This window comes from Scyliorhinus torazame, chromosome 22 (assembly GCF_047496885.1).
Source record: "Scyliorhinus torazame isolate Kashiwa2021f chromosome 22, sScyTor2.1, whole genome shotgun sequence".
Lineage (NCBI taxonomy): Eukaryota > Metazoa > Chordata > Chondrichthyes > Carcharhiniformes > Scyliorhinidae > Scyliorhinus > Scyliorhinus torazame.
Genome location: NC_092728.1, coordinates 12,831,857 through 12,855,270, shown reverse-complemented (window position 1 = coordinate 12,855,270; position 23,414 = coordinate 12,831,857). Strand labels below are relative to the sequence as shown.

The 23,414-nt window shown below is 52.0% G+C and overlaps 2 protein-coding genes across 2 annotated transcripts in view; both read left to right on the top strand.

Moving 5' to 3' along the window:
- The window catches only part of fgd1 (FYVE, RhoGEF and PH domain containing 1), a 138,216-nt gene extending 132,841 nt beyond the window's left edge, over positions 1-5,375 (top strand). Inside the window, exon 18 of the mRNA XM_072489010.1 lies at positions 5,370-5,375. Coding sequence (XP_072345111.1) covers positions 5,370-5,375 — 6 coding nt within the window. The remainder of the gene's footprint in view (positions 1-5,369) is intronic.
- Positions 5,376-5,881: 506 nt separating this feature from the next.
- The window catches only part of LOC140398917 (calcium/calmodulin-dependent protein kinase type 1-like), a 56,981-nt gene continuing 39,448 nt past the window's right edge, over positions 5,882-23,414 (top strand). Inside the window, exons 1-3 of the mRNA XM_072487905.1 lie at positions 5,882-6,011; positions 20,886-20,960; positions 23,194-23,332. Coding sequence (XP_072344006.1) covers positions 5,899-6,011; positions 20,886-20,960; positions 23,194-23,332 — 327 coding nt within the window. The 5' untranslated portion in view covers positions 5,882-5,898. The remainder of the gene's footprint in view (positions 6,012-20,885; positions 20,961-23,193; positions 23,333-23,414) is intronic.

Genomic DNA, 23,414 nt, shown 5'->3' with positions numbered 1-23,414 from the left:
TCTGTTGAGGCGAAGGCCTTGGTCCCGTATTCGTTTGAAAACGCGCTGGAGGCGACTGATATGCTCCTGCGGGGTGGAGGACCAAATGATGATGTCGTCAACATAGACGCGCACACCCTCAATGCCCTCCATCATTTGCTCCATGATCCGGTGGAATACTTCTGATGCCGATATAATCCCAAGCAGCATCCTGTTGTAGCAGTATCTGCCAAACAGGGTATTAAAGGTACACCGCTTTCTGCTGGACCTGTCGAGTTGAATTTGCCAGAATCCTTTCGAGGCGTCAAGTTTGGTGAAGCTGTTGGCCCGAGCCATCTCGCATGTGATCTCCTCGCGCTTGGGGATAGGGTAATGCTCCCTCATTATGTTCCGATTCAGATCCTTTGGGTCAATGCAGATCCGGAGCTCGCCGGAAGGCTTCTTTACGCACACCGTGGAACTGACCCAGTCGGTTGGTTCCGTCACTCTGGAGAGCACTCCTTTGTCCTGGAGGTCCTGCAGCTGCTGCTTGAGGCGGTCCTTGGGGGTGCTGGGACTCTGCGAGGTGCGTGACGTCTTGTTTGAGCAGGATTTTGTAAGTGTATGGAAGCGTGCCCATGCCTTCGAAAATGTCCCGGTGCTGGTCGATGATGGCATTGAGTTGCGCCCTGAAGTCTGCATCCTGGAAGGCAGACGTGTCCTCTGGAGAGAGAGAGTGTACTCGTTGAACGAGTTTTAGGAGTTTGCACGCCTGTGCGCCTAGCAGAGAGTCCTTCGAGGAGCCCACGATCTCGAAGGGAAGGATGGCTTTTTGCGAGTTGTGCATCACTTTGAGTTGGCATAAACCGGTAGCAGGAATGACGTTGCCATTGTAGTCAACTAGTTGGCAGGTCGACGGAAGAATGGTTGGTTTAACCCCAAGGGTCTGAAAGTCTGACCACGCTAGGAGATTAGCGGAAGCACCAGTGTCCAGGCGGAATCGTATCTGGGACCGGTTGACCGTCAGGGTGGCACACCACTCGTCGTCTGGATCAATGCTGTGCACCGACAGCGGCTGGTGGTTTTGATTCGGGGACAGCCTGTTCTTTGTTATAACAGCGACTCGAAAAGGCTCCCTCGGGTCCTCGGTGTCACTGATCTGCGGGAAGTCGGAATCGGACTCGGTGAAGGTGGGTTGAATTGCCCGAACGTTCCTGCGAGGCTGGCTGAAACAATGCGAATTGGCAGGCTGAGCTGCTCGACAGCAGGCAGCATAGTGGCCAAGTCTGCCACATCGTAGGCATTGTCGCGATTTTGCAGGACATTGCTGCTTTAAATGGGCGGAGCCACAGTTGCCGCACGTCGTGACGTCAGTACGCTCGTTGCGTCACCGCGCATGCGTGGTGCGGTCCTGCGTGGTGCAGTCCTGCGCATCACATTTCTCCACGTCACCGTCCCCTCGTTTGGCGCGTACAAGCGCGGTGGGCCGCGAAGAGCGCGCAAAATGGCCGCCCTCATCCAGGCTGCAGCCTTGGAGGTGTTCAATTGTTTGGACCCGTTCTGCCTCGTGGGGACCTTGCCGCGCCATTTCAGCCGCCTGTATGTGGGAGTACCGGCTGGTGGCATTTTCATGCAGGACACAGGTCTCGATGGCAATCGCTCGGGTGAGTTGCTTAATTTTGAGGAGCTGCTGACTTAATTTTGAGGGGGTCCGACAGAACACCAAATACGATCTGGTCGCGTATCACGGAGTCGGAGGTGGGCCCGTAGCCGCAGGGCTGCGCAAGGATGCGGAGGTGTGTTAAAAAGGATTGGAAAGGCTCGTCCTTACCCTGCAAACGCTGCTGGAACAGGTATCTTTCGAAGCTTTCATTGACCTCTATGCTGAAGTGGGTCGAATTTGAGGAGAACCGTCTTGTACTTTGTCTTGTCCTCGTCGTCTGCGAATGTGAGGGAGTTGAAGATGTGGATGGCGTGTTGCCCGGCCGTGGAGAGGAGCAGAGCAATCTTCCTGGTGTCCGAGGCGTTCTCCCTGTCCATGGCTTCGAGGAAGAGCTGGAAGCGCTGTTTGAAAATCTTCCAATTGACCCCGAGATTGCCGGCGGTGCGGAGCGGCGGCGGCGGGTTGATGTTCTCCATACTTCAGGATGCCGGAATGCTGATTAGTTGCAGGTGGGTCTCAGAAGTGCTAGTATGCAACCACTCCTTGTACCATGTCGTGTTGGGTGTTCCGGATCACAAACAGGTCACCAACACTGGAAGTGGTGCAACTCTATTTTATTATGAGGTTAACTATATTAACATACTTGAACTGTGGGTAAATGCAATACCAGCTTTAACTGTTGACCCTTGCCTAGTCCTAACCAGGTGATGCACTCAGCACATGGTGAATGTCTGTGTTGCAGGCTGTGAGCTCTGTGCTCCGAGCTGGCTGCTACTAGAATGAGCGGGAACTCTCCTGTCCCCTGTCTTTACAGTGCGTGTGCTCTCACTGGTGATTGGCTGCGGTGTTGTGTATGCTGATTGGTCCCACTGCGTGTCCATCAGTGTGTGTGTCTGCACCATAATATACTGGTGTATATTATGACAGAGACAAAGAGAGAGATAGAGAGAAAGAGACAGGGAGAGAGGGGGAGCCAGATAGAGAAACAGAGAGAGAGACAGAGAGTAAGGCAGAAACCGAGAGAGTGAGTGAGAGAGGGAGACCGAGAGAGGAAAAGAGATAGGGAGGCCACCCCTCGGTTATGTTATAGGGTCAGTGACACGGAGTCTGCACGGTCTCCCCGTGTCTGCGTGGGTTTCCTCCGGGTGCTCTGGCTTCCTCCACAGTCCAAAGATGTGCAGGTTAGGTGGATTGGCCGTGCTAAATTGCCCCTCAGTGTCCAAAAAAGGTGAGGTGGAGTTACGGGGATAGGGTGGAGGCCTAGGGCTGGTGTAGGCCCGATGGGCCGAATGGCCTCCTGCACTGTAAATTCGATGATTCTCTGAGAGACAGATAAAGTAAGAGAGACGGTGAAGAAATAAAAGGATAATAGTCAATTTGAAATAAACGTGGAAAATCTCTGTGCAGAGACAGAGTCAACTTTCCGGAGTGGTGTGAATCTTCTTTTAGAGAGAGAGCGAAGGAGGTGGTCAGAGAGTGAGAGGGGGTGGGAGATAGAGAGAGAAACATGGAAACAGAGAGAGAGAGAGAGAGAGACCAAAGGACAGAGTGGCAAATAGAGAGAGGAAATGCGATTGTGAATGAGAACCTGAAAGAAATAGAGAGTGAGAAAAAGAGTGAGACACAAAAAGAGAGACAGAAAAAGGAGGTCGAGGGAGAGAGATAGAGGGTGGGAGAGATAAACAGAGAGACAAAGAGAGGTGAAAATGGAGAGAGTGAGACTGGGGGGGGGGGGAAGAGAGCGAGAGGGGGTGAGCGAGAGAGACAAAGACAGAAAGTGAGACACAGAGCTTGACAGAGAGGGATAGGGATAGAGAGAGAGACGGAGAGAAAGGGCAGCACGATGGCGCAGTGGTTAGCACTGCTGCCTCACGGCGCCGAGGTCCCAGGTTCGATCCCGGCTCTGGGTCACTGTCCGTGTGGTGTTTGCACATTCTCCCCATGTTCGCGTGGGTTTCGCCCCCACAAGATGTGCAGGGCAGGTTAAATTGCCCCTTAATTGGAAAAAATTAATTGGGCATCTAAATTTATATTAAAAAAGCGAAAGCGAGAGAGACAGCGAGAGACAGAGAGAGAGGCAAAGACAGAGAGAGAGAGAGACAGCAAGAGTGAGGGAGAGAGACAAAGACTGGGAGAGAGAGACACACAGGGAGAGAGACAATAGTTGGTACAATACCAAAGTCTGAACAGTGATAATGAGAGTGGGAATTGGAAAACTGTCTTGCAGGTCAGGTTCTGAGGAGGAGGACAGACGAGTTGTTTTACTTTGGAGAAAGAAGCATCCAGAATATCTTGTGTGGGTGATCATTAACATGTTGCAGCAGTGTGATTAGTATTCGGAGAGTGTGAGAGGGTTGTTACCCTGCAGTGTTCCAGCGCTCTCTATCAGATCAGGCTGACAGAGTGGGGAATCACAGAGTATAACTGGAACCTCGCTGGGATAGACAGAGAGAGACTGTGAGAGAGGTAGACAGAGAGAGATAGAGAGGGGTAGAGATATAGAGAGTGGTAGAGATATAGAAAGACAGAGAGAGATAGCGAGAGGTAGAGATATAGAGAGAGGCAGAGATATAGAAAGACACAGAGAGATAGAGAGGAGTAGGGATATACAGATAGCACGGGAGCACAGTGGTTAGCACTGTTGCTTCACCGCACCAAGGTCCCAGGTTCGATTCCCGGCTTGGGTCACTGTCTGTGCGGAGTCTGCACGTTCTCCCCGTGTCTGCGTGGGTTTCCTCCGGGTGCTCCGGTTTCCTCCCACAAGTCCTAAAAGACGTGCTGTTAGGTGGATTGGACATTTTGAATTCTCCCTCTGTGTACCCGAACAAGCGCCGGAATGTGGCGACGAGGGGATTTTCCCAGTAACTTCATTGCAGTGTTAATGTAAGCCTACTTGTGACAATAAAGATTATTATTAGAGAGATAGAGAGGGGTAGAAATATAGAGAGGCACAGAAAGATAGAGACTGATAGATAGAGAAAGATAGAGGCACAGAAAGATAGATAAAGAGAGAGAGAGAAAGGGGGATGGATATATAGAGACAGAGCGGGAGAGATGGAGATAGTGAGAGAGAATGAAAGTCAAAGACAGAGAGAGAGAGATCGGAGCAGAGAGAGGAGAGATAAAGAGAGTGAGAGATAGAGAGAGGGGAACAGAGAATGAGAGAGCAAAATAGAGAGAGAGAGAGATAGAGAAAGAGACACATGGAGAGAGTGAGGGAGACAGAGAGCGAGAGACAGAAAGACAGAGGGAGTGAGAGAAACGGAGAGTTGGAGAAGGACAGACAGGGAGGGAGTGAGAGAGACAGAGAGTCAGAGAGGGAGAGACACAAGGAGGGAGAGAGAGAGACAGAATGAGAGAGACAGAGAGAGAGAGACAGGGAGAGAGAGGGAGAGAGACTGAGAGAGAGAGACAGAGAGAGAGGGAGACAAGGAGGGAGAGAGAGAGAGAGACAGGGAAGGAGAGAGAGACAGAGAGAGACAGGGAAGGAGAGAGAGAGAGAGACAGGGAAGGAGAGAGAGAGACAGAGAGAGACAGGGAAGGAGAGAGAGACAGAGAGAGACAGGGAAGGAGAGAGAGACAGGGAAAGAGAGAGAGATAGGGAGGGGAATGGGAACAAGCCATTCAGCCCCTCTCAAGCCTGTTCCCCCATTCAATGAGATCCTGCACAATCTGTGACCTGATTCCCCCCACCCCTCCCCCATATCCTTTAATACCTTTGGATAACAAAAATCTCTCAATCTGACAGATTTAGAATTAACTGACCCGGCACCGATTGCAGGATGAGAATTCCAGACTTTTGTAAGGGGACAACGAAAGGAGACCACAGCCAGTTGTGGAGAAAACAAACGCATTTATTTAACGTGTTGACGATTATGTACAGCTCCAGTAGTCCCCTACTGGGTCTTCTCTGGTTGGTGCCTGACTGGCCGACTCTATTTATATACGTGAACCGTATGAAGGCCCGCCCCCCCCCCCCCACCGTATCGGGGGGGCCCGTATTCTGCCGGCTCCACGGGGGTCGTGGGTCAACCCTGCCCCTTGAGACCTTGTGCGGGTTATAACAGACTCTACCCGTCCTTCGCCTGGCGCTCAATCCTGCCCAGTGTTGGCACAACACGGTGGTCCAAGCGGGCTTGTGTGGGCCTTCGACATTCAGTTTTTTCTATGTAAATCGTCACGCTGCTGTGCCGACCTCCCCCCCCCCCCCGCCCCCTCTTTTAAACGCTGCCTCTTCTGCCTGCCTTTCCCTCTGCAGGGGCGCCTTCTCCGAAGTCATGTTGGCCGAAGACCGCCAATCGAAAGGGCTGTTTGCGGTGAAGTGCATCGTCAAGGACATCCTGCAGGGCAGGGAGGCCGTGCTGGAGAATGAGATTGCCTTGTTGCGCATGTGAGTGGAGCGGGTGGCGGAGGGGGTGGGGGCGGAGGGGGGGAGGGGGCGGACGTACAAACCTACGAAGCAGGAGCAGAAATAAGCCATTCGGCCCATTGGTTCTGCTCCACGTCACGGCCTGGTCGGTTTGCGTTTCAAATTCCCCACTTACCCCCCTCTCCCCCCTCTGCCGATAACCATGCCCGACAAGAACTTGTCTATCTCCACCTTAAAGATATTCAGTGACACCCCCCCCCCCCCCCAACCCACCCGCCTGCCTCCACTGCCTTCCAAAGGTGCAGAACTCTCCGAGAAAAAGCAAGTTCCCCTCATCCCTGTCCTAAACCCCCTCCCAATTTGAAAACAGATCCTACCCCCCACCAGATTTGCGCCCACTCACTCAATCTATGTATATCCGGCTGTCGCCTCCTTATGTCTTCTTCGCAGCATACGGTCCCACCCGCCTTGGTGTCTTCTGCTGACTTAGTGACCGTCCCTTCGCTCCCCTCATCTAAATCATCGATGTAAATTGTAAACAGTTGAGGCCCCAGCACTCACCAATCAGAAAAAGACCCATTCTGTGTTCTGTCTTTCAGCCAATCTTCTATCCAGGCTAATATGTTCCCCCTAAACCATGAGCGTTTATTTTCCATGATAATGCTGGGGTAAGGCAAGAGTGGGAAACTGCGGTCAAGTGTCTGTCATCTTCCGAGAGAGATGCAATGCCTGTTCTTGGATGAGCCACATCCAGCTATCAGGGTCAGCGGGAGACCTTGATCGCTTGAGAACGAAAGACTTGCATTTTTATAGCCCCTTAGCGGCCCTACCCTAATTACCCTTGAATTAGCGGTCTTTCTAGGGCCATTTTATGTGACAGTTGAGAGTTGACCACATTAGGGTTCGGGTTACTGCCCACCCTAATGCCTATCCATGAGGCCTAACCATAACGCCTATCCCGAAAGACTAATCGTAAGGCCAAACCGTAATGTCTATCCATGAGGCCTAATCATAATGCCTATCACTAAAGCCTAACCACAAGGCCTAATCCTAATGCCTATCCATGAGGCCTAACCATAATGCCCAGCCCTAAAGCCTAACCGCAAGGCCAAACCCTAATGCCTATCCATGAGGCCTAATCAGAATGCCTATCACTAAAGCCTAACCACAAGGTCTAATCCTAATGCCTATCCATGAGGCCTAACCATAATGCCCAGCCCTAAAGCCTAACCGCAAGGCCTAATCCTAATACTTGTCCATGAGGCCTAACCATAATGCCTATCCCTAAAGCCTAACCGCAAGTCCTAATCCTAATGCCTGTCCATGAGGCCTAACCATAATGCCTATCCCTAAAGCGTAACCGTAAGGCCAAACCGTAATGCCTATCCATGAGACCTAACCATAATGCTCCGCCACAAACCCCCAACTACCATCCCCTAAACCCCACCGCCACACACTTACAACCCGTCAAGCACCAACCCAAAATAAAGGACACTCAGGAACAATGGGCGGGATTCTCCAATAATGGGGCTATTGTCCTCACGCCCGCGGGAAAATGGGCGCGAATCACTCCGGTCTTTTCTCTAGAATGCCCGGGGTGATTCTCCATTTTAGAGGGGGCTAGCAGGCTGCCAATATGGGGCCCTGCACTTCTGGCCGCGGCTCTGCGCATGGGCGCGGCGGCCGGCTGCGGCGCTGGCCCCGCACGACATGGCGGACCCACACAGCGGGCCGGCGCCTAGGAAGTAGCACCCCCCCCTCCCCCAGATCGCGCGCCGGGTGGAACCATACGTGAACCACGCCGGCGGGAACTCAGGCGGTCGCCCGCGGAGAATCGCCGCGGGGGCCTCTTTCGACGGCCCCCGACCGGCATCGGACAACAGTTCTGCACAAGACTTAAACCTAACCCTTCACCCTTAACCCCTAACCCCAGTCCCAACTCCTAGCCCCAACATTAATCTTAACCCTTAACCCCTAACCCCTTACCTGAACCCCAAGCCTAACCTTAACCTTAACCCTAAATCCCTAACTGCAACCCTAATCCTTGCCCTCACCACTAACCTTTAACCCCTAACCTCAACCCTAATCCCTAACTCAAAATGCTACCCCAAACTCTAATCCTTTTCCAAACCGTTAACCTTCACCTGAACCGTAACCCTATCCCTAACCTTAACTCCTAACCATACCCACTAAGCCTAACCCTTACCTTAGCCCCTAACACTAACCCTATCCTTAACCTTAACACTAATCCTAACCCGAAACCTAACATCAACCCCCAACTCCTCACCCCTAACACTACCCCGAACCTTAATCCCTAATGTCGTCCAAGCTAATTTAGCACGGTAGCACCATGGTTAGCACTGTTGCTTCACAGCGACAGGGTCCCAGGTTCGATTCCCGGCTTGGGTCACTGTCTGTGCGGAGTCTGCATGTTCTCCCCGTGTCTGCGTGAGTTTCCTCCGGGTGCTCCGGTTTCCCCCCACAAGTCCCGAAAGACGTGCTGTTGGGTCATTTGGACGTTCTGAATTCTCCCGCTGTGTACCCGAACAAGTGCTGGAATGTGGCGACGAGGGGATTTTCACAGTAACCTCATTGCAGCGTTAATGTAAGACTAGTTGTGACACTAATGAAGATTATTAATACTCTAACCCTAACCTTAACTTTAACCCTAATCCAAGGGTGTGAGGTCGCTAGGGCCGGGAAGCCACAAGGTTGTCTTGGTGATGAGATGTTGATGGCTCTTGAGTAGACAGAGAGATTGAAGGTTTTCAATGGCAGCTTGGATTCAATCAAAGGGTTTGGGGTAGGGTGCAGGTGGGGCCAGCGTGGTTTTTTGAATATTGCGCCTGGGAATGAGTGTCGAGCAGCGATGTTGGTAGAAGGGTGAATATTGGGCCGCGGAACCTGGGGAGGAACATCCCCATCGTTCGCACTTGCACAAGCTCGTCTTCCAATAGTGTCCGTCAGTCTGGTGCATCCACATGAGATGGCAGACAGGCGCCTCGAGTTCAATGTTACATCCGAAAAAACTACTCCGACAGTGCGGCGCTCCCTCAGAACTGACCCTCCGACAGTGCAGCGCTCCCTCAGCACAGACCCTCCGACAGTGCGGCGCCCCCTCAGCACTGACCCTCCGACAGTGCGGCGCTCCCTCAGAACTGACCCTCCGACAGTGCAGCGCTCCCTCAGCACAGACCCTCCGACAGTGCGGCGCTCCCTCAGCACTGACCCTCCGACAGTGCGGCACTCCCTCAGCACCGACATTCCGACAGTGCGGTGTTCCCTCAGTACTGACCCTCTGACAGTGCAGCGCTCCCTCAGCACTGACCCTCCGACAGTGCGGCGCTCCCTCAGCACTGACCCTCCGACAGTGCGGCGCTCCCTCAGCACTGACCCTCCGACAGTGCAGCACTCCCTCAGCACTGACCCTCCGACAGTGCGGCACTCCCTCAGCACTGACCCTCCGACAGTGCGGCGCTCCCTCAGCACTGACCCTCCGACAGTGCGGTGTTCCCTCAGAACTGACCCTCCGACAGTGCGGTGTTCCCTCAGAACTGACCCTCCAACAGTGCGGCGCTCCCTCAGCACTGACCCTCTGACAGTGCGGCACTCCCTCAGTGCTGACCCTCCGACAGTGCGGAGCTCCCTCAGCACTGACCCTCTGACAGTGCGGCGCTCCCTCAGCACTGACCCTCCGACAGTGCGGTGTTCCCTCAGAACTGACCCTCCGACTGTGCAGTGCTACCTCAGCACTGACCCTCTGACATTGCAGTGCTACCTCAGCACTGACCCTCTGACAGTGCGGCCCTCCCTCAGCACTGACCCTCCGACAGTTTGGCGCTCCCTCAGCACTGACCCTCTGACAGTGCGGCGCTCCCTCAGCACTGACCCTCCAACAGTGCGGTGCTCCCTCAGCACTGACCCTCTGACAGTGCTCCCTCAGCACCGACCCTCCGACAGTGCGGCGCTCCCTCAGCACTGACCCTCCGACAGTGCGGATCTCCCTCAGCACTGAACCTCCGACAGTGCAGCGCTCCCTCAGCACCGACCCTCTGACATAACGGCACTCCGTCAGCACTGACCCTCCGACAGTGAGGCACTCCCTCAGCACTGACCCTCCGACAGTGCAGTGCTCCCTTAGCTCTGACCCTCTGATAGTGCGGCACTCCCTCAGTACTGACCCTCCGACAGTGCGGCGCTCCCTCAGCACTGACCCTCTGACAGTGCGGTGCTCCCTCAGCACTGACCCTCCGACAGTGCGGCACTCCCTCAGCACTGACCCTCTGACAGTGCAGTGCTACCTCAGCACTGACCCTCCGACAGTGCGGTGCTCCCTCAGCACTGACCCTCCGACAGTGCGGCGCTCCCTCAGCACTAAACCTCTGACAGTGCGGCGCTCCCTCAGCACTGACCCTCCAACAGTGCTCCCTCAGCACCGACCCTCCGACAGTGCAGCCCTCCCTCAGCACTGACCCTCTGACAGTGCGGCGCTCCCTCAGCACCGACCCTCCGACAGTGCGGCCCTCCCTCAGCACTGACCCTCCGACAGTGCAGATCTCCCTCAGCACTGAACCTCCGACAGTGCAGCGCTCCCTCAGCACCGACCCTCTGACATAACGGCACTCCGTCAGCACTGACCCTCCGACAGTGAGGCACTCCCTCAGCACTGACCCTCCGACAGTGCAGTGCTCCCTTCGCACTGACCCTCTGATAGTGCGGCACTCCCTCAGCACTGACCCTCCGACACGGCGACGCTCCCTCAGTACTGACCCTCCGACAGTGCGGCGCTCCCTCAGTACTGACCCTCCGACAGTGCAGTGCGCCCTTAGCACTGACCCTCTCACAGTGCAGAGCTCCCTCGGCACTGACCCTCTGACAGTGCGGCACTCCCTCAGTACTGACCCTCCGACAGTGCAGTGCTCCCTTAGCACTGACCGTCTCACAGTGCAGAGCTCCCTCAGTACTGACCCTCCGACAGTGCGGCGCTCCCTCAGTACTGACTCTCGGACAGTGCGGCGCTCCCTCAGCACTGACCCTCCGACAGTGCGGCGCTCCCTCAGCACTGACCCTCCCACAGTGCGGTGCTCCCTCAGCACTAACCCTCCGACAGTGCATTGCTCCCTCAGTACTGACCCTCTGACAATGTAGCACCAGATTGGGCGGAGGGGGTGGGGCACGGTAGCTGGGGGGGTGGGAAGTGGGGGCGTTGGGGAGTGTTAAGTCTGGGGCTCACGTTTCTGGAGTGGGCGCCCGAACCCAGGATCGTGTGGCTCCCCGGAGCAGGTAGAGATTGATCGAATGCTGACTACTATTGAGTCCAATTCCCTTTGAGAAGAGTTTCTGTTGCGGGGGATACAATAATGGTGCCAAGGTTTTTCTCATCTGTGTTTTTTGTGAAGAATGAATTGAAGATTAAAAATAGAGATTCGAGGCTGTCGGGATTAAGTAGAGTGAACATGATAAGAATTCCAGTCAGGTATGACATTGGCAGTTGGCATGGTTACTGAGTAAATAATTTATTTAATAAAAAGTACTTGAAAGCTTTCAGGAGCCTCTCGCTTCGATTTTCCCGATCCAAATTCTGTAATCCCTTTTGTGCCGAGTTCATGTTTTTTCTTTTTCGCACTTTTGCAGACCTGACATTGCCAAACTCCCAGCGAGTTGGCCTTGTGAATGCCCAGCGTCCGGCGAGTAGGCCTCATGAATGCCTGGCGACCGGCGAGTAGGCCTCATGAATGCCTGGCGACCGGCGAGTAGGCCTCATGAGTGCCTGGCGTCCGGCAAGTAGGCCTCATGAATGCCTGGCGACCGGCGAGTAGGCCTCATGAGTGCCTGGCGACCAGCGAGTAGGCCTCATGAATGGCTGGCGACCGGCAAGTAGGCCTCATGAATGCCTGGCGACCGGCAAGTAGGCCTCATGAATGCCTGGCGACTGGCAAGTAGTCTTGACGTTGCCAAGTGTGGTGGCCCGAGACAGACCACTCTAGGCTCCCAATAGTTGACAAATGGGTTTATTGATGAAAGGCATGAGGCCTCCACAGGCCCAGCTGGTTGAGTGTATTCAGGAGCCATCGGCTCCTTCTGGGCAGAAACATTTACAGGAGGGAGTCAACCCCATTTGCTCCAAATTGGGGGTCTTCACTGCACGCTCACCCACCCCCCCCCCCCCCCGCCGCTCCTCAAGCAGTCGACGTGCTCTTTGACAGTCCTTCCACTAACATTGTCCACATGGGACTCTGACCCCGACTGGGCCGCACTCAAGCAAGGCCGCCCCGAGATCAAATTACAAACCAACCCCCCCCCCCCCCCCACCGGAGCGACTCTTGCCCCTCTGCGCAGTCGATGACATCTCTGGGAGGCCCCCACCCCACCAAGTTAGGAAACACGAGGTCCTAAATGGATCCTGAGCCGACGGATCGTGAGCAGTTCAGCAGGTGTGGCCACCTCCCTGTGGCGGTGTGGTGGAGGTTGAATTGGGCGGCAACAAAACAATTGGCCAATCGTTAGCACAGCGGTCTGCCAGACTGCTTCCGCGTTGCATTCTTGAAGGTCTGGCCGGTTCTCTCGGCCAAAACCTTTAGACGCGGGGTGGTGCGGGGCTGTCCCAGTGTACGCAGAGGCGAACTTAAACGTTTGGGGCCCCACGTTCTCCCTCTTTGCAGGGCCCTCACATCACACCCCGCCCCCCCTCACCCCCCACTGGTGACATTGTGGCCCCCCACCAAATGACACCAAGCCCCACTCCAAATGACGCCAACCCCTGCCCCAATGACATCAAGCCCCGCCCCAATGACGTCAATGCCCTCCTCACCCCGCCCACCCTCAGCTTTACAATGACACCCGCCAAAACCCCCAAATCACTGCTAAACTACTTTAGTGCGCTTTAGCTTACGAGGACAAGTCTGTAATTGATTCATTGAAATCCAAGCCTATCTATTGTCAGCACGGCGATAGGAATGGCCAATATAGCGAGCGGTGTGTCTCGAGGCGGGCAAACATGAACTGACCGTGGTGACAACGTCTCAGTACTTCACTCCAGTAAAAAAAACTCCTCTTTGAGCTGGTCTGCGCACAGTGGCTAGCACTGCTGCCTCACAGTGCCAGGGACCCGGGTTCAATACCGACCCCGGCTGTCTGTGCGGAGTCTGCACCTTCTCCCCGTGTGTGCGTGGGTTTCCTCCGGGTGCTCCGGTTTCCTCCCACAGTCCAAAGACGTGCAGGTTAGGTGGGGTTAGGTGGTGGGGGGGGGGGGGGGTGTCTAGGTAGGGTGCTCTTTCAGAGGGTCGGTGCAGACTCGATGGGCCGAATGGCCTCCTTTTATGACACTCACCAAAACTCTGGCGGATGCTGTTGTTGAGGATGAATGTGCAGTTTGGGCACTGCTCAATATTTCAAAACTTTTAAAGCTTCTTTCCCTTAACTCGCCTTCAACTCTCTGTACCCAAAGTGCATCTTCATATTGACTGATCTGTCGTGATTTCAATGTCCTCCCCACTGCCCACACCTCTTGCTCCTGTGACCTCGAGCCTCAACGGCAAGATGTGCTCCGGGCTGGCTGCTGCTGGCTTAATCTGGCTTACCCCAGCCTGGAACCTGTTCTTTGTTTTGATAGTTGCCCGCCCGCCTTCCTCAGTCCTGGCCTGGACGTTCCCTCGACGGCCATTGACCAGCGCCTCCTCCTGGCCAGCGCTGAAGACTTCGCAGGCTCCCACACCCCGATGTTAGGTCGGCGACCCTCGCTTTTGCACCACTCCAGGAGATCGTTGCCCGAGCAGCTCCAATCTCCACCACCTCTCAACGTTTGGCACAGTGCTTGCCCTCTCTAAAGGGGAGTCGACGTTAACAATCAGGGCCCGACGTTGTCCTGTGTCGCCTGCCGACAGGCTCAAGGAATGAGAATGGGCCTATCAGCGAATTCAGAGCTTGCAGGCTCTGACTGGTGCCTCCACAACACAGCCTCCTCTCAGTGTGCACCCCCCTTTCCCCCATTGGCTGAAGCCCCACTCCGGAGGACCGCGAAGAGCGAACATTTGGCGCAAGGCATCCACCGTGGCCGCCAAGGTCGTGGTCCCCATCTCTTAGACCGATAGCCACTTGGAGTGGGAGTCCACCGAAACTAGAAACATCTGGCCTATGAAAGGGCTCGCTTGGCCAACGTGGGCCTGGATCCGTGGGCAAGCCGCCCACTCCCCAAGGATGGACAGTGGCCAATCGAGGAAGGGAAGAAAGCATTTAGCATGCTAGGTTTTATTGGTCAGAATATTGAATACAGGAGTTGGGACGTCGTGTTGAAGTTGTACAAGACATTAGTAAGACCACACATGGAATACTGTGTTCAGTTCTGGTCACCCTTTTACAGGAAGGATATTGTTAAACTAGAAAGAGTGCAGAAGAGATTGACGAGGATGCTACCAGGGCTTGATGGTCTGAGCTATAAGGAGAGGCTGGATAGGCTGGGACTTTGTTCCCTGGAGCGTAGGAGGTTTATGGGTGAACTTATAGAGGTCTATAAAACAATGAGGAGCATCGATAAGGTAAATAGTCAACATCTTTTCCCAAAGGTAGAGGAGTCTAGAGCTAGAGGGCAGAGGTTTAAGGTGAACGGGGAGAGACACAAAAGAGACCAGAGGGGAAATCTCTTCACACAGAGGGTAGTGAGTGTCTGGAACGGGCTGCCAGAGGCAGTGGTAGAGGCGGGTACAATTTTTTCCTTTAAAAAACAGTTAGACAGTTACATGGGCAGGGTGGGAATAGAGGGAAATGGGCCTGTTGCGGGCAAGTGGGACTAGCTTAGTGATAGAAACCGGGTGGCATGGACAAGCTGGGCCGAAGGGCCTGTTTCCATGCTGTAAACATCTCTGACTGCTGTACTTGGCAAGGGTAGCACTGTTGTACCAATTCTTCAATGGCTTCTATCTATGCCTGACCACCAGAGGTAGCTGTGTGCCAGCATCCTCATCTTCATCTGCCCTGGGTGGTCTCCTCCAGAAGCTTCTTCTGGGTATTAAGGATCCCACAAACCAGTCGGTCACGCAACATGTCACTAAGCGCGGTCCCGAACCCGCGATGCTCAGCGAACTGTTGAAGCCTGGCTGTGTCCCTGGCTGGGACAGACTTCCTGCTCCCTCACTGCGGAGTTACACTTATAATGTTGGAGGATAATCAAAGGCCTTGGGTTGAAATGGTCTTTGACCAATTTCACTACCTGGTGAAAGGTGCCTCTGGGGACGTGAGGTTCCGAATCGGATTAAACGTTTGGGCCCGTAAACTGTTAGAGGTATCACGGTAAGGGCAGCACGGTAGCACAGTGGTCAGCACAGTTGCTCCACAGCTCCAGGGTCCCAGGTTCAATTCCGGGCTTGGGTCACTGCAGAGTCTGCACGTTCTCCCAGTGAGCCAGAGTGAGACAGCAAAGAGTGAGTTTGGGAATTTGAATCTAGGTGGGAATTCGAAGCTGGGTGGGGAGGAGGTGCTTTTTAACCCTGGTAAGTGGCTGGTAAGTAGCTTTTCTATTTTCTTTTTCTTTTCATTGGTATATTTATTTAATTTTTCTTCGTTGTTTTTTTTTGGGGGGGGGGGAAATTGTAGTTGTTGAAGTTAACCGAAGGTTTAAGACATGGCAGGAGATCCCAGACCCGTGCCATGCTCCTCCTGTGCGATGTGGGAGCTCAGGGACACGTCCACTGTCCCTGGTTCCTTCACGTGCAAGAAGTGTGTCCAGTTGCAGCTCCTGTTAGACCGCTTGACGTCTCTGGAGCTGCGGATGGACTCACTTTGGAGCATCCGCGATGCTGAGGACGTCGTGGATAGCACATTTTGCGAGTTGTACTGAGGGAGATAGAAAATGGGTGATCAAAAGACAGAGCAAGAGTAGGAAGGCAGTGCAGATGTCCCCTGCGGTCATCTCCCTCCAAAACAGATATACCGCTTTGGATACTGTTGAGGGAGATGGCTCACCAGGGGAAGGCAGCAGCAGCCAGGTTCATGGCACCGTGGCTGGCTCTGCTGCGCAGCTGGGCAGGAAGAAGAATGGCAGGGCTATAGTGATAGGGGACTCATCGTAGGCGGTTCTGCGGACGCAATCGAGACTCCAGGATGGTATGTTGCCTCCCTGGTGCAAGGGTCAAGGATGTCTCGGAGCAGCTGCAGGACATTCTGGGGGTGGAGGGTGAACAGCCAGCTGTCGTGGTGCACATGGGCACCAACGATATAGGTAAAAAAACGTGATGAGGTCCTACAAGCTGAATTCAGGGAGTTAGGAGTTAAACTAAAAAGTAGGACCTCAAAGGTAGTAATCTCAGGATTGCTACTAGTGCCACGCGCTAGTCAGAGTAGGAATGTCAGGATAGATAGGATGAATGCGTGGCTCGAGAGATGGTGCAAGAGGGAGGAATTCAAATTCCTGGGGCCATTGGAACCGGTTCTGGGGGGGATGGGACCAGTACAAACCGGACGGTCTGCACCTGGGCAGGACTGGAACCGATGTCCTGGGGGATGTGTTTGCTAGAGCTGTTGGGGAGAGTTTAAACTAATGTGGCAGGGGGGTGGGAACCGATGCAGGAAGTTGGAAGGTAGTAAAACAGGGACAGAAACAAAAGGCAGTAAGGGGGAAAGTGTAAGGCAGAGAAGCCATTGTCAAAAATCAAAAAGGGCGACAGTACAAGGTACAGTGACTGAGGGGAGCTCAGTGAATAAGACCAGGAATACTAAAAGGAATAAAACTGGAAGTAAAAACATTAATGGTAAGCGACACGGTAGGTTGTTACATGAAGATATGGGTTCAACGACAAGGACAATTAGGAGAAAAGTTAAGAGGAAATATAATTTAGGAGAGGTTACTGATCGAGGTGTTAAGATTCAGAACAGAGGTAAAAAAAACAACATAAGTGTACTTTACCTGAATGCCCGTAGTATTCGGAATAAGGTAAATGAGTTGATGGCGCAAATCATCGTGAATGACTATGATTTAGTGGCCATTACTGAAACATGGTTAAAGGATGGTCACGACTGGGAGTTAAATATCCGAGGGTATCAAACTATTCAGAAGGACAGAGTGCATGGTAAGGGAGGTGGTGTAGCTCTGTTAATTAAGGATGACATCCGGGCAATAGTAAGGGATGACATCGGTGCTATGGAGGATAAGGTCGAATCCAGTTGGGTGGAAATCAAGAATAGTAAGGCGAAAAGGTCACTGATAAGAGTAGTCTATAGGCCACCAAATAGTAACATTATGGTGGGGCAGGCAATAAACAAAGAAATAACTGATGCATGTAGAAATGGTACAGCAGTTATCATGGGGGATTTTAATCTACATGTCGATTGGTTTAACCAGGTCGGTCAAGGCAGCCTTGAGGAGGAGTTTATAGAATGTATCCGCGATAGTTTCCTCGAACAGTATGTAATGGAACCTACGAGGAAACAAGCGGTCCTAGATCTGGTCCTGTGTAATGAGACAGGATTGATTCAGGATCTCATAGTTAGGGATCCTCTCGGAAGGAGCGATCACAATATGGTGGAATTTAAAATACAGATGGGGGGTGAGAAGGTCAAATCAAACACTAGTGTTTGTGCTTAAACAAAGGAGATTACAATGGGATGAGAGAAGAACTAGCTACGGTAGACTGGGAGCAAAGACTTTATGGTGAAACAGTTGAGGAACAGTGGAGAACCTTCCAAGCGATTTTTCACAGTGCTCAGCAAAGGTTTACCAACAAAAAGGAAGGACGGTAGAAAGAGGGAAAATCGACCGTGGATATCTAAGGAAATAAGGGAGAGTATCAAATTGAAGGAAAAAACATACAAAGTAGCAAAGATTAGTGGGAGACTAGACGACTGGGAAATATTTAGGGGGCAACAGAAAGCTGCTAAAAAAGCTATAACGAAGAGATTATGAGAGTAAACTTGCTCAGAACATAAAAACAGATAGTAAAAGCTTCTACAAATATATAAAACAAAAAAGAGTGGCTAAGGTAAATATTGGTCCTTTAGAGGATGAAAAGGGAGATTTAATAATGGGGGATGAGGAAATGGCTGAGGAACTGAACAGGTTTTTTGGGTCGGTCTTCACAGTGGAAGACACAAATAACATGCCAGTGACTGATGGAAATGAGGCGATGACAGGTGAGGACCTTGAGAGGATTGTTATCACCAAGGAGGTAGTGATGGGCAAGCTAATGGGGCCAAAGGTAGACAAGTCTCCTGACCCTGATAGAATGCATCCCAGAGTGCTAAAAGAGATGGCTAGGGAAATTGCAAATGCACCAGCGATAATTTACCAAAATTCACTAGACTCAGGGGTGGTCCCGGCGGATTGGAAATGAGCAAACGTGACACCACTGTTTAAAAAAGGAGGTAGGCAGAAAGCGGGTAATTATAGGCCAGTGAGCTTAACTTCAGTAGTAGGGAAGATGCTGGAATCTATCATCAAGGAAGAAATATCGAGGCATCTGGATGGAAATTGTCCCATTGGGCAGACGCAGCATGGGTTCATAAAGGGCAGGTTATGCCTAACTAATTTAGTGGAATTTTTTGAGGACATTAACAGTGCGGTAGATAACAGGGAGCCAATGGATGTAGTATATCTGGATTTCCAGAAAGCCTTTGACAAGGTGCCACACAAAAGGTTGCTGCATAAGATAAAGATGCATGGCATTAAGGGGAAAGTAGTAGCATGGATAGAGGATTGGTTAATTAATAGAAAGCAAAGAGTGGGGAATAATGGGTGTTTCCCTGGTTGGCAATCAGTAGCTAGTGGTGTCCCTCAGGGATCAGTGTTGGGCCCACAATTGTTCACAATTTACATAGATGATTTGGAGTTGGGGTCCAAGGGCAATGTGTCCAAGTTAGCAGACGACTCTAAGATGAGTGGTAAAGCAAAAAGTGCAGAGGATACTGGAAGTCTGCAGAGGGATTTGGATAGGCTAAGTGAATGGGCTAGGGTCTGGCAGATGGAATACAATGTTGACAAATGTGAGGTTATCCATTTTGGTAGGAATAACAGCAAAAGGAATTATTATTTAAATGATAAAATATTAAAACATGCTGCTGTGCAGAGAGACCTGGGTGTGCTAGTGCATGAGTCGCAAAAAGTTGGTTTACAGGTGCAACAGGTGATTAAGAAGGCAAATGGAATTTTGTCCTTCATTGCTAGAGGGATGGAGTTTAAGACTAGGGAGGTTATGCTGCAATTGTATAAGGTGTTAGTGAGGCCACACCTGGAGTATTGTGTTCAATTTTGGTTTCCTTACTTGAGAAAGGATGTACTGGCACTGGAGGGTGTGCAGAGGAGATTCACTAGGTTAATCCCAGAACTGAAGGGGTTGGATTACGAGGAGAGGTTGAGTAGACTGGGACTGTACTCGTTGGAATTTAGAAGGATGAGGGGGGATCTTATAGAAACATATAAGATTATGAAGGGAATAGATAGGATAGATGCGGGCAGGTTGGTTCCACTGGCGGGTGAAAGCAGAACTAGGGGGCATAGCCTCAAAGTAAGGGGAAGTAGATTTAGGACTGAGTTTAGGAGGAACTTCTTCACCCAAAGGGTTGTGAATCTATGGCATTCCTTGCCCAGTGAAGCAGTAGAGGCTCCTTCATTAAATGTTTTCAAGATAAAGATAGATAGTTTTTTGAAGAATAAAGGGATTAAGGGTTATGGTGTTCGGGCCAGAAAGTGTAGCTGAGTCCACAAAAGATCAGCCATGATCTCATTGAATGGTGGAGCAGGCTCGAGGGGCCAGATGGCCTACTCCTGCTCCGAGTTCTTATGTTCTTATGTTCTCCCTGTGTCTGCGTGGGTTTCCTCCGGGTGCTCCCGTTTCCTCCCACAGTCTAAAGGTGTGCAGGTGAGGTGGATTGGCCTGCTAAATTGCCCTTAGTGGCCAATAAAAGATGGTGGGGTTAGGAGGATAGGGTGGAGGTGTGGGGAAAGGGTGGAGGTGTGGGCTTAGGTAAGGTGCTCTTTCCAAGGGCCGGTGCAGACTTGATGGGCCGAATGGCCTCCTTCTGCACTGTTAATTCTGTGATTCTATGATCACAACCTCGTTCGCGGTAGACAAAAACAGCAATTTGCTGAACTGCCTCCAATCCTCAAACCCTTTTTACCAATGATAGGCATTTCCACGCTTCAATGATTTCCAATTCTTGTTGGTCCTTCTTTCCTTTTCCAATTGCTCCTTCCTCCCCCTCCCTCAAATCACAAAATATGGCAGGTTGTGGGCAACCTTTTATCCTCGTCGCCAATGTGGTGGTTCGATACGTACACTGGAGGCTTCCAGTTGTTAAGAAAGGGGTTTATCAATGAAAGGCAAGGTAAGTAACAGGTCTGGTCACTTTGGCTCCGGGGTTCACTCTGCCCCAAGTCCTGCTCCCAGTGCCCCACGAAACTCCCCATTGGCTAGTCACGAGGTCCTCCAAGCCCGCCCCCTTAAAGGGGTCATGCTGCCACACCTGGCAACCGGTTGGTTTCCTGATGTTGCCTGGCAACTGGCGGGTAGGCCTCAGGCTTTCTGGTGACAGGTGAGTAGGCCTGATGGCGATGCCTGATGATGATGCCAAATGGCTGGCCGGTAAGTCTCACGGATGCCTGGTGACTGTCGAGTTGACTTCATGAATGCCTGGTGGGTAGGCCTCAGGTTGCTGGCGACCATCGAGTAGGCCTGAATTTGCCTGGCAGCCTGCCGTTAGGCGTCATGCTGCCTTGCTGACCAATGAATATAGGTCTGATGTTGCCCGGCAACCGGTGAGCAGGCCTAACGACTGACGAACAGGCCTCATGCTGCCTGGTGAATACCTGATGTTGCCTGGAGATGGATGGATGGATGGATGGACGGACGGACGGACTCGCTCCCAAGGACCGGCCTACTCTCAGTGTTGTGAAAATGTTTCCTTTTTCAGGATCAAACATGAGAATATCGTCTCTCTTCAAAAGGTGTACGAAAGCCCCAGCCATCTGTACCTCATCATGGAACTGTAAGTAATCCAGCAACATGTGTGGTCCACAGGCCACGGACTTAGGTAGAATGAGAGCAAAGGGGAGAGAGTGGGGAGCGGGTGGGGGGGAGGGGGGGGAGGAGAAACAGAGAGTGAAAGTTAAGGAGAGAGAACGAGAGGAGGGACAGAGACAGAGAGGGGGAAAAAGAGACAGGGGGAATAAGAGAGAGCGAGACTGAGAAACGGAGAGACAGAGTGAGAGAGGGAGAAAGAAAGCGGGACAAACAGCAAAACTGAGAGAGCGAACGAGAGAGAGAGAGGATAGAGGGAGAGACACAGACTTGAGAGAGAGGGAAGGACATAGGAAGAGTCAGATAGAGCGATGGAGAGAGACAAAAAGAGAGAGAGTGACAGAGAGAAAGACAGAGCCATACTGCGAAAGAGATAGAGACACAGAAATGGGGAGGGACAGAGAGAGAGACAGGGAGTGCGAGGCAGACGAGAGACAGAGAGGCAGACAGAGACAAAGAGAGAGAGAGTCAGAGAGACTAAGAGAGAGAGAGAGGCTGAGAGTGAGGGACAGGCAGAGACAGCCTGACAAACGAAGGTTTGGATTTTCATCAAGGAGGCAGGAATATCAAGTTGAGAAATCTTCCGGTCCGGCAAGCCCATCTTCTTTAGAAAGCACCGCCTCCCATTGAGCCACGCTGTTGGACGATATGGGGAGAGGGGGTGTCAACCTGGCATCTCTCGCGATAGGCTGGATGCACCGACGAGGTAGGCTGGTTCTGAGGCCTGTAGGCCGCTGTGCTGCCTCCTTTTACTAGGACGTCAGCCCAGTGTTAACGGTGAATGCCAGGGCCTCAAACCCACACCTCTTAACACCCCCTCTCTGCACATGCCCCCATGTCCCCTTCACACCCCATCGTACCCCCCTGTCCACTTTGCGCCCCTCATATTCCTTATCTACCTCCATGATTCACCTTGCCCCTCTCAATTTAAACACACTTACTACTAAAAAAATCTCTCATTCAGGAAACCCGTTCAGAAACAATAAATCCACTCAAATAATCAATCAGGTGTAAAGGCAAACACACAATTATTCAGAATCCACATAGAAGACACACAATCTATTAATTACCTATTTAAACTGTCAATCATAGTGTGAACACAGCACTTTTTAAAAGTAAAAAACACACAAGTCGGCTTCAAATGAAGTTCCTGTCAAAAGCCCCTAGTCGCCACATTCCGGCGCCTGTTCGGGGAGGCTGGTACGGGAATTGAACCCGCGCTGCTGGCCTGCCTTGGTCTGCTTTAAAATCCAGCTCTCTAGCCCTGTGCTAAACCAGCCCATGGCTTATAGGGGCTATAAATAACCCATTCCAGCTGATGGACAATGGAGCCAATTGAGACTGCAAGAAAAGACAACTTTTTCTTCTAAGTTACACCAGGTGGCCTGTCAAACAATACATCCCAGGAGCATGTGTCTGTGACTTTTTTCTCTGAAGGCGTGCTGTAGAGAGGTTTTTGTGAGCACCCTTTTCTTCAGTCTTGAATGCATAATAGCCCTTCTCCCAGTGTGAAAAATGCTCTACGGCATCTGAACACTTATACGCAGCTGATCAACTCTACTTTGCAGGACAAAGCCTTCTCATCAATCACAGCAACAAAGACCTATCTAACTTACAATTCAACTTTTGAAACTGCAAGAGCATCTTTTTCCTGTCAATGAAATAATTTTTGGAGCAGGAGACAGTGCTTATTTTTGGTTCCCTCTCTTGAAATAAGTGCTCTGCCACTAATACCTGTTTCCATCCCCACACCATCCCCCTCCACCATAGCTCACGACTCCTCTAAGGCACCGTGAACCATAAATGCTCACTGGAGCTACAATGCTGGGTCTTGACAGCTGAGCCCATTATGAATGCTTGATTTGGCTTTGAAGCTCCAGAAACACTTAGCTGAGTGGAGAAGCTAAGGGATTGTGGGGGAGAGTTGGGGGGGGGGGGGTTGTTGGGGAGGGAGATACTGTGTCCACGGTTTGATTGACAGTTCTTAAGAGGTTATTGAAGAATGATCTGCTGTAGATGTTTGTTTTTACAACTGATTGACCACTTGAGGGGATTTACAGATCTTGAATGAGAGTTCATTTCATAACCATGTCAAAATACTGTATGTATAGAAAGAGAGAGAGAGAGAGAGGCGGAGGGGGACAAGGTCAGTCAGCTATACTGCTCAATGTCATACTCTTAGGGTTGCTATTTATTCACAGGGTATCGGGCGGTGAGCTGTTTAACCGCATCATTGAACGTGGGTTTTACACAGAGAGAGATGCCAGCAAGCTTATCCAGCAAGTCCTAGACGCTGTCAATTACCTTCACCAGCTGGGCATCGTCCACAGGGACCTCAAGGTAGGCACTCCGGAATGGCGCGAGGGGGAGGGACTACTCGGTGGGTGAGGGTCGTCAAACAGCCTTCAGCAGGGTGGGAGCG